The sequence below is a fragment of the Rhinolophus sinicus genome, linkage group LG02 (assembly GCF_036562045.2).
Source record: "Rhinolophus sinicus isolate RSC01 linkage group LG02, ASM3656204v1, whole genome shotgun sequence".
NCBI lineage: Eukaryota > Metazoa > Chordata > Mammalia > Chiroptera > Rhinolophidae > Rhinolophus > Rhinolophus sinicus.
Genome location: NC_133752.1, coordinates 175,099,575 through 175,111,196, shown reverse-complemented (window position 1 = coordinate 175,111,196; position 11,622 = coordinate 175,099,575). Strand labels below are relative to the sequence as shown.

The 11,622-nt window shown below is 31.5% G+C and overlaps 1 protein-coding gene across 1 annotated transcript; it reads right to left on the bottom strand.

Annotated features, from left to right (window-relative positions):
- Positions 1–1,630: 1,630 nt before the first annotated feature.
- LOC141570139 (uncharacterized) lies at positions 1,631–10,076 on the bottom strand. The gene is made up of 4 exons (XM_074326017.1): positions 9,930–10,076; positions 9,012–9,107; positions 8,605–8,688; positions 1,631–3,463 (listed from the first exon to the last, which is right to left on the bottom strand). The coding sequence occupies exons 1-4, from the start codon at positions 10,009–10,011 to the stop codon at positions 3,405–3,407; spliced, it is 321 nt and encodes a 106-aa protein (XP_074182118.1). The 5' UTR covers positions 10,012–10,076; the 3' UTR covers positions 1,631–3,404.
- Between the last annotated feature and the right edge of the window lie 1,546 nt (positions 10,077–11,622).

The following is an 11,622-nucleotide window of genomic DNA, read 5'->3' as shown; positions in this document are numbered from 1 at the left end:
TCTATAGATCTCTACCTACTCCCTAGAGTCAACCACTGTTGTAATGTTTCTCTACTATAGATTAATTTTACATATTCTTTTTCGAGAATTTGAAATAATACAGCATGTATTCTTTTGCATAAAACGTTTCGTTTTTTTTTTTTTTGTTTTGTTTTTTTTTGTATTATTAGTTTCAGGTACACAAGACAAAGCAAAACTTAGACGTTTATCATTTACATCCCTCACACTGTGTGAACCCCCCTCCCCCAATCCACTATCCCTCTGTACATTCCCCAAATTAATTTTCAAACCCCCATGACCATCTTGTGGTTACCGACTATTTTTCAAAACCTCTCACCTTCCCCTTATCCCCACCCCCCCGCCCCTCTAGCAACCCTCTGTTTTTCCTCCATGTTTCCAAAACTGTCTCTGATTAGTTCATTCACTTATTCTTTTCTTTAGATTCCGCATATAAGTGAGATCATATGGTATTTGTCTTTCTCTTTCTGACTTATTTCACTTAACATAATGTTCTCTAGGTCCATCCATGTTGTTGCAAATGGTAAGATTTCTTTCTTCTTTATGGCTGCGTAATACTCCATTGTATAAATGTACCACAGTTTCTTAATCCAGTCATCTACTGATGGGCATTTCGGTTGTTTCCAGGTCTTGGCTATTGTGTATAGTGCTGCAATAAACATAGGAGTGCATAAAGATTTTTGAATTGGAGTTTTGGATTTCTCCGGATAGATGCCTAGGAGTGGGATTGCTGGATCATAAGGTAGTTCCATTTTCAGGTTTTTGAGATACCTCCAAACTGTTTTCCATAGTGGCTGCACCAATCTGCATTCCCACCAATAGTGCACCAGCGTTCCCCTTTCTCCACATCCATGCCAGCACTTGTTGTTTGTTGATTTATTGATGATAGCCATTTTGACTGGGGTGAGGTGGTATCTCATTGTGGTTTTTATTTGCATTTCTCTGATGGTTAGTGAGGTTGAACATTTCTTCATATGTCTGTTTGCCATCTGTATGTCCTTTTTAGAAAAATGTCTCTTCATGTCCTCTGCCCATTTTTTAATTGGGTTGTTTGTTTAAAACGTTTCGTTTTTGAACAATGAAAACTGTGTGTGTTTTCAACCACAAATAAAGACTGTATATGATTTCACTCATGTGGGATATAAAACAGAAACTAACACATGAACAAACAAAGTCGTAGACACAGACAACAGTATGATGGTTACCAGAGGGGAAGGGGTGAGGAGGGTAAAGGCATTGAAATATATGTGTTGAAAGTAGACTAGACTTTGGGTGGAGAGCACACAATGCAATATACAGATGATATATTATAGAATTGTACACTTGAAACTTATGTAATGTTATTAACTAATATTACCACAATAAATTTAATTTTAAAAAGTATATATAGCAGGTATTTGGCATCCATTTCTAACTCTATTTCTTTAAAGAAATAATGTGACTATATCATATTTAATTTTATTTTTTATGCATTTTATATTTTTACTTGCTCTTACTGAAAGAGTTCACTGATGATCTATATATACAGGCTCAGTTCAGTTTGAAGCATAGTATGTAGATGGGATGACAGCAATGCAACTGGGGAAGACTTTCAGATGTGCTTTGTTAAAAATTCTTCAAAATGGCGTGCACCTCAGTGGGGAAAAATATTGTAATTATGAAGTGTGCCTTCCAAGAGCACCATATGTAAATGGTCTTCATGTATGCCATAAATTTACCATCACTGATACAGTTTGAAGTCTTTACTAAAGGTAATAACAGAACTTGAATGGCCAGCCACTTAGTGGAGAACCAAACAATAAAGGAGACTTGTATTTTTTAGACTTGCTAGAGTCTATTGGGGAAAAAGCATCACTTCTATTCATTTCTTTTCTATATATTCCAAAGAATAATTAATATAAAAATAGTCAGTCCTTATGAGGAGTTATTATGATATTTGATTCTTGAAAGTTCTTTTTCTCATTTGTTCTTCTCTGAAAGATACATCCAGGGGAGAAAAATGTAAATCTGCTTGTATAAGCAGCCCCGACTAGTTGCAAAGAAGCAATATGGTTTGATACGATTTATTGCTCTGGGGTCAGCATAGCATGGTAGTTATATTCATGGGCTGTAGAGTAAGATTCTCTTGGCTTAAATCTTGGTTTTAATTCTTACTATACAACCATAGAGAAGTTTCTCATCCTCTCTGGGCCTTAGTTTTATGGCAGCAATAATGAAAATACTGTCTCATAGGATACTGGGCCATACATGCTTCATAATATATGAAAGCACTGAAGTACTGGAGCTAGGAATATTAGAAGCAATCAATAAGTGTTAGCTATATTTTTGGTGCCAGTTGTGACCAGATTCCCTGTAGTTTGTATGTCATATATGATTCTTTTCCCATTTATTTACCAACGTCTGAAATTTTTACATATTAGTATTTACTTCTATATGTAAATATGGCTAAATTTTTAAAATCACACAATCATTTTAAGTCCATATTTTGATATTTTGAGTTTGATTAAGAGATCTCCAATTATAATGTTGAGTGTAGCATGCTTGAATGAACACAAGATGATAAACAGTATTTATAATTATCTTCTGTATAAGAAAATATAGGAATGAATATCGTGCCTTACACTGCAATTCTTCCGTGCTATTTTTCTTGATAAGACTGGAGCTCAGTGCTTCAGAAGAATTTCCTTGCTGCCAAGATTTTATTTTCAGCAGAAATAATGTATCAATTTTCTTTAAAGAAAGAACCGTACCTTGACAAACAAAAAATACCGTATGATTTTACTTATATGTGGAATCTAAAAAAAATAAAAAATAAAAAACAGATGAACAATAAAACAAAACAGAAACAGATTCACAGATACAGGCAACAAATGGATGGTTGCCAGAGGGGAGAGGTTGGGGGGATGGGTGAAAAAGGGGAAGGGGAATAGCAGGTCAAACTTCCAGTTATAAAATAAATAAGCCATGGGCATGTAATGTACAGCACAGGGAATGTAGTCAACAATATTGTAATTTTGTATGGTAACAGATAGTTACTAGACATTATGCTGATCACTTCATAGTTACATAAATGTTGAATCACTATGTTGTACACTGGAAACATATAATATTGTATGTCAACTATAAAAAAGTTTTTAAAAGTACGTTCATGAAGATAACTTATCACCCATGGTTACTCAGTGTATTATAATTTTTGCACTGTTGTTTTCAATTATCCTCCATAACTTCAAGACAAGTCCTGATACATGAGAATTTTTCTAGTAAGTACACCAAAATTATCTAACTTTGATCTTATATTTATTCATTGTACATAGGATGCATCTAGATTTAAACAGCTTACATGTGGTCCAAGATTCTCATTGCAATCCAATACATACCTCTTTTTGTTATATTATTTTGCAATGTCCAGTCTCATTTTTCTTCAGAATCTTTTCTAGACAATGAACTGAAATTCATAAAATTTGCAAAAGAAAAAATATTTTAAGACTATTACCACTTTCAAGCATGGGAGTGCAAATAAAATAGAAATCTAAAATTTATTAAATAGAGTTTATTAATTCATTTTTTATTAAATGAGGAATGAATCGTAACTTTTCATTTGCAAGTAACCAATCAATATTAAAGAAGGAAATTTTACGTATGACAGATATTTATGAGTTAATGACTGATGCTTCAATAATTGCAAGTTTCCACATCTGATTGATGCCATTCTAAGTAATTAGTAAACCTGGAAAGTCAGGGCATAATGACTTAAGCTATTTTTGAAGCAAACACCTTTGACATAGGACACATCCATTCAATCACAAAGTATTGTTTATTTGGTCACTATGATGCTTCATAACTTTTCCCCATTCAGGTTTTATTTTTATATTAAACTATTATAATATTCTACAAGCTCTCTGCCTCTAGTTCTCACTTGCCAATATAGTCCTCAAAATGCCTCCAGCGTTAATACCTTCAGTGCACAGCTTGAAAAATATTCAGACACTATCAATTGCTTATATGCTAAAATAAAAAGATTATAAAATTATACCGTTTTTTCTTAACAGCTCTGTTTCTAACTATCTTAAAATATGAAACCTTTATTCCACATCATTTCACATGGATGTGTTTTGTTTTATTTTGTAGGATCTGGAATTCCAGATGGCAAAACTTGAATTTTAAAATAAATATAGAGTGAATGGAATGTTCTCAGTTTGAATTTATTTTAGTCTAAATGATGTATGGTTACTGCTAAGAGATTTTGGAGACTTTACACAAATTGTAGAGAGAATCGTTCTCTCTACATGCCTACTTTATCAAGATCTGATCCCAGTCCAATTATAATATAAAGTCATGCAATTGTTTTTGGACAAAGGATTTCAATTTGGTCAAGTGTAGGCATCTATCACCATGACTTTAGTTTCCCTGGACCATATTACCCTAGCTTGAGTCCTAAATGCATTGCTGGACTCCTGGGCATAAATGAAATAAATATTGCTGTGTCATTCCCTTGCCAGACCACTTAGAGTACTAACATTGTGTATTTTTCTTATGATAATTCAATGGAACAAGAAGAAAGTACTGTCACCAACTTTCCAGTCCCTCAAACTTGCAATTTTCCATATTTGTTCCATAAACTGGATTATTCCATATTTTAAATATATTCTCCTACAATGGATGCTGCTAGTCACTGATTTGGCATTAATTGAATATGGACCTTTAACTTTTCTATCTCATGAGAAATGTGTGTGTTACATGCTGTTGAGTTGGCTCCAACTCCTGGCAACCCTGTGAATGAGTGATGCCCACAATGTCCTGTCCTTAAAATGAGAAGTGAAATAATAAAGGCAAATCTGAAGGCATCGTTGAATAAGCAAGTCATGCTTGACTAAAATGTCTGCCAAACATTCTCACTTGTTCACAGAATTTCCCCTCCTCTCTGTCATATGTTTTTCATCCCTGGTTCATTTATGCTAAGGCCATACATAATATCCAGGAAGATCTCTCCTCTAGTTGGTAATTTATAGCTAAGATTAGCTTATTTGATACAGGGATACACTTCTGTTGGTTCAACTGCTTCTCTTTTCTCTCTTGCTAAGACGAAGTTTTCTAATAGTAAGACAGAAGAAAAAGTTTCTGTTTTTTAGGACATTTTACCAATTTATTTTATTTCATTATCAAGTAAATATTCTACACTTAAATTATATTGGTATTCTCATGATTTTACCAAGGTGTACTAATCAAAATAGTATGTACAGTTCACCTGAAGCTGAAGTAGAATAATATTGTATGTCAACTATAATTACATATACTGGGGGTGCCAAAAAAATGTATACACATGACTTGTATTCATCTTTTGTTTTTGGTATATATTGAGTATTAAAATTTTTGGACACACACACACACACACACACATTATGGGTATACACACATGCGTATTATTTTATTACTAGGCTTGTTTTTAAATCTTATTTTTGATTTATTCATTTTATACCAGTATTATAATGTGAACTTACATACTTGTACTTTTATAGACTATTTTTATACCTGGAAAGGCTAGCTCCATACTTCTCTTGTTCTCAAATATGTATTTTTGTTAATGTCATAAATTTTTACTTCTGTGTATAATTTATAATATATTTTTTATTATGAAAATATACTTTTGTTGATATTATGTAAATCTTAGTTGAATTTAGAGTAGTATTACCATCCTCACATATTTATCTTCCCACGATGGCACATTTAATATATATTCAATTCATTAATGCTCTTATTTGTGCCTTTAATAAAGTATTAAAATCTCTTTTATATAAGCCATAAACGTTATTAAGTGGATGAATTTCCCTAATCAAAAATAATCACTAAGTACTTGTAATATCAATATAGTATTCAAAAGCAAAGGATAAAATGTAGAGCAAATACAGACATGGGCTCTGTTCTAATGAAGCTAACAACTTAGTGGGACAGATTTTGAGTAAATAAACACACAAATAATTATACAGATGAGACTGAAAGATGCTACAAATGAGTGGTACATAAGATATTATAACAAAGAAATTTGGCCTAATCATAAGACAATATTGATTATTCTGTGATTATTGATTACTCTAGGGTTTAGTTACCTTGAAAAAGTAGAACTAAGGATACTTCAGGTAAAATAAATAGTCTATGCATATGCTCTGTAGAGAGTGGGATCACAGAAACCGTTACAGTGCATACCAATCTGCCCAGAGAATTCAAGATTTATGCTTGTTGTCCTAAAGTAATTATTTATAATACTATCTACTCTCATTCTTAAAATTATCCTTGTTTTTATGATGTTATATGGTAACTATATTCCTGAGTCATTCAGTGAACTAAAAGACAACTGCGATGGAACATAGAGAGTGAGAAACTATGTGGGGTAGACAGCCATGGACCAAGTAAGGAATGTCCTTATAAACTATGCTAAAGATTTTTAAATATATTAAATCTAGAGTATTGAGTAATAAAAAGTAAAGGTATGGTAGGTTTATAAAATTTATGTTTTGAAGAGAATATTATGGAAATTGATTTGAAGAAGACAAAGGTGCAAGGGGCATATATAGTTAGATCACTTGGAGGCAAGGAGAGAGTGTGTGTATGTGTGAGAGAGAGCAAGGAGGGAAACGGGAGGGAGGGAGGGAGGGAGAGGATATTAGTTTATTGTCTTGTATTAGATGGGCTGTAATGCAAATATAGAGAAATATAGTAATTCACTAAGTTGAGATAATCGGTGGCAGTTAAATAACACAGATAATACACATGATTCTTGGGTTTATTTCACTAGACATCAAGTGCCAAGAAAGACAACAATATTAAAGTATCTGATTTTTAATTGATGTTGGTAAGGATCAGGGTTGGGAAGCTAGAGTCTGTTTGGAAATGTTATGTGCTAGGTATTTTTCAAGATATCTAAGAAGAAATGTCAAGTAAGAAGCTTAAAATATGGACCTAGATATGTGATGTTAGTATTAATATATAACTCTTGCTGGTATATAATAGAACTGTGTTAACTTTGTATTCAGCTTTCTTATTGAAGTGTTCTTTTTTTTTCCTGGTGTTTTCTCTCTCTCTATATATATAGATATATATTTTTTGTAATATCTGGGTAAGAAAGCACACCATCTGCAGATAATTTCAATATTGAATTTTTAATATTTATGTCTAAATAGGTTTTCTTGCATTATTGCTTTTATTTGGCCAGGACATCCAAAGAAATGTTGAATGAATAATAGAAGTTATCAGTCATCCTTGTCTTCCTGATTCTATTGAAAATCATTCTAATTTTTCACTCTGAAGGATGATACTTGCTGAAGGTTCTTATAAGTTCTCTTAATCAAATTAAATATGTTTTCTTCTACTTGTAGTAATTTCTTTTTCTCCTGTGCATTGACAAATCTCTTGATAGATGTACAAACCCATTTCTCATTTTAACCAGTTTGGTTATCATGTAATAATCTCTTAGTACAGTAGTGTATTATGATAGCTTTTTTTAGTGAAGGATTTTTGCTCCAATGTTTGTAAGGGATACTGTCCTAAAATATTCTCCTGTGTGTGAGATAATTTAGAATAATGCTACTATGCTCATTTTACTGATTTGGGTGGGAATATTTCATTTCTTACTAGCTACTAAACAGTTTATCAAGGAGTCAGTTTTTGTTGATATTTTCAATTTCACCCTTAAAAATGATCAGTCAGGTACCCATTTGGGTACACATCTTTCATTTATTTATTTATTTACCTATAGAATATAGTCATTTTGTTCAATTTCTTTACATTGTCTTGAGTTTATCACCATATGTGTCTTTGCAGGAAATCCTACATTTAAACAAGTTTTTATATGTTTATTATTAAAAATTATATATTCTGCTATATTTTGAAATAATTCATTTTGAGATTATAATTGATTTAGATCTAATTATACCTTTTGAATAAATTTATAGTCTATGAATTTTGAGCAGCTGTTTCTTTGCTTTATAAAACTAATTTATCTTACTCTCTATATGTGAAGACATTTTTCCCATTTCTGATTTCCTACTATTATTAAGTGTTTATAGATTTATTCTTTTAAAAGCTGTCTATTTTTTAAATAGTATGAAGACATGTTGAATTCAAGCCATGTGTAGGCTCAGTCCAATATCCTAGTCATTTTGTTTCATTTTTTGATGAATAATGCCCACCATCTTTTGTTCCCTTTATTAAATTCTCTTTCAAATTCTTTGACTGATGCCCTTACAGTTAATTTTTAACTGTCCCACCGATAAATTCTATAAATATTTTTGTTTTATTACATCTCAGAGTTGGTGAATCTAATGTCAATAACAATATGATAAAGTATAGGATGCTATCATTTTCCATTTTTATCAAAACACCAGCTATCCACTGACATCTTCAACAAGATCACCTAGGCCTATGCCATTGTTGAAAATTCAAAAATTGAATTGATAAAATTACTCATATAATTAAAACAGCAAATGAGAAAAATACCCTGAGGAAATCCTTAGCATCAATTTTAAAAGCTTTTAAAGATTATAGTCTAATAATTTAAAACAAATGAATGAAATAGCTCTAAAAAATACTTACCCTTAGCTGTCATAACTGCAGCTATTATCAGAACAATGAAATAAAGGAAGGCAAATACAACTGCAGCAAGGCACCACGGAGACACTGTCCGAGAGAAAAGAGGGCTATTATAATGATCAGCGAAAACAAGATTCAGGAGTTGGAAAGAATTTTAGTCAGAATATGCAACCTACCTGTACTGAAATCTAAGCCCATGGGAGCAACACATTGTAAGGAAATATACCTGTTCATTCTTATTTGTTCTTTACACAGCAGTTTAAGTCACCACGACCAGTTAAAAAGTGTTGGCATAAAAGATGAATTTTGATTCAGAGATTAATCCAGGTATATTTATTGTTACGATTAGTTCATTAAAATATTCAAGCAAAAACAAAAAAGGAATCTAGAGTTTTAAATTTTTTTTTAACCTTTTGTCGTCAAAATCCTGGTTCTTTTTTTCTTCTGAATATTTGAAGAACAACGAACTGTGAGCTCTGAGTATGTTACACTTTCCTCACAAAGCTCTAGAAAATATATAAGAAAAATGCATGCAACAACTATAATTAATGTACATACATGATGCATAAACATAGAATTAAAATCATGTTAGCAATAAACAGAAGTTGTCCTATTTTATGTTTATAAGAAAGTTTTACCATTAGGTCAATCATGTAGTTGGTTTGTAAAACGTAGCAAGTTTATTTTTTAATTCTTAGTTTCTTCATCTATAAAATAGGGATAATAACCATATTCATTCACAGATGTATTGTGGTGATTAAGTTAATATACATAAGTCAATAGCATAATGCTTAAAACAATAATCATGCAATAAGTGTCATTTTTGTAGTACTAGTAATAGTAGTAGTGTAGAATAGTAATTGGAAAAATACAATGGCCAATAGCATCAGAACTAACACTAGTTGTGGAAGCAAGAGTAGAAATAGAAAAATTATTTTAAATGCCTATCTTTGTTTCTTTCTATAGTTGAATTTAATCTTAATGCAGGGAGCATGAAAAAAATAATCTAATTCTCATTATGTAGATAAATCCTCTTGGCAACATATTGCATGTACTCCTTCAGTGTAAGTGAAACAGAATTCACAGCCACCAAGTCAATAACATTTTCCCAAATAATATTAAATCTAACCACACTGTAAATATTGATGCATCAAACAATTATTGCCTGAAATTTAAATCCCTTCAACTGGAAAATTTTAAGTTCATAGTGACAAAAGATTTTCAACTCCTCCTCTAAAAGTATCTGTCCATGAACTTTGCTGTTTATAATATTATTTTCTCATCAAATAAAGGAATTACGTAGTAATAACAGCAATATCTCATTTTACCTGTATTTGTCTCATCAAAGTCCATTGGCAAAGGATGAAGGTCAGTACAGGGGCTGGAGAGAGTTAGCGTCTCTGGTTCCATAGTTTATATTGCATGGATCAGATGATGAGCAGAGGGTCAGAATGAGAGAGGATCAAGGAAGCAGATCTCAATATTACCACATCAGACAGGATGTTTAAATTTAATATGTAAATTAGTTTTCACACTAAAATAAAAGGCAATGTAACCTAGTCCCTATACATTAAACTTGTCTGTCTTCTATGTGTAATGAAACACTTGTTTATTTCCAAAGTTAAACTTTAAAATTATATTAACCATGGTTTCTTTTCTGCCTTGTTATTTTTCTAAAACAATGAATAAACGATGAAGACTAAAACATTTTTATCCAACCAAATGATATTTTTAAATAAAATTGTAACAGATAATTTTGTAATTTCTAATTCTTAGTGATATCTTTTGTGGTTTTAAATATCCATGCCTATTTTAAATAATTCACACAATATTAGATCATATCCTATAGAAAATGAAAATGACATACAACCCTGTCCCCTCAATATAACCATTGTTAACATAACTATTCATAACTTTTCCTAATTTTTCATGTGACTAACAGATATTTTCTTTAAAAAAGTAAAAGGAACAATTTAACTATCAACAAATTAGATGATGAAATACACTATAATGTATTTTTATAGTAAAACATATTGTTATTAAATGTAGATGAGAGAGTTCTGCAAGTTTTGATATAAATAATTTTCTATGATATATTAAGTGGGAAAAGGATTCACATTATTGCATATTATCACTTCATATTATATTTGGTAGGAAAAAATGCTGTTATACATGTACTTATAACGTAAAACGTGCCTAACCTGCTAGTTTAAGATTGCAATGTAATAATACTAAGTCACTAATTTGGTAAATTTTTACTTTACATATGTGGTTTTCTATTTTTTATTACTGTTTTTAATGAACATAATTTATTTTTATCATTAACAGGATTAATGTATGCATATGTGAAATTTTATCTTTAGTCTAACCTGTGCTGAGATATACACACCACAGTGACCACAGGGAGCACTGCCCTTACTTTGATCAATATAAATACTTCAAAGCAAAAGTATATAATTTGACTGGGTAACCATAGAATGTACTTGGGTCTTATTTATTTATTTTTTTTAAGAATAATGCTGGGGAGTTCCCTTGATGGCACAAACACAAATTAGGAAAATGTTGTTTCTACTAAAATTGTATTGGGGAACTGTGTGTTTTTCCAGGACCCATCAGCTTCAAGTCAAGTCATTGTTTTCAATCTAGTTGTGGAGGGCGCAGCTCACTGACCTATGTGGGAATCTAATCGGCCACCTTGGTGTTATGAGCATTGCGCTCTAACCAACTGAGCCAATCGTCACCTGGGTCTTGTTTAGGAAGATGGAAAAGATACTAATCAATTTCAGACATTAATAATTTTAGTACACATGCATTAAATTCTAGAGTAAATGCTGAAAGGATGGCAAGAAAGTATAACTTCAAAAATTGTAGAGAAAAATATAGACTGAGAAAAAATAAATAAATCCAAAAGAAGCAGGAAGGGGGGTGGGGAACCTGAGAATAAGATAAATAGCACAAAATTGTGATATTGATTAAAAATAAAATATGTCAATAGTAAATTCACTCTCTAAATGATCCAGT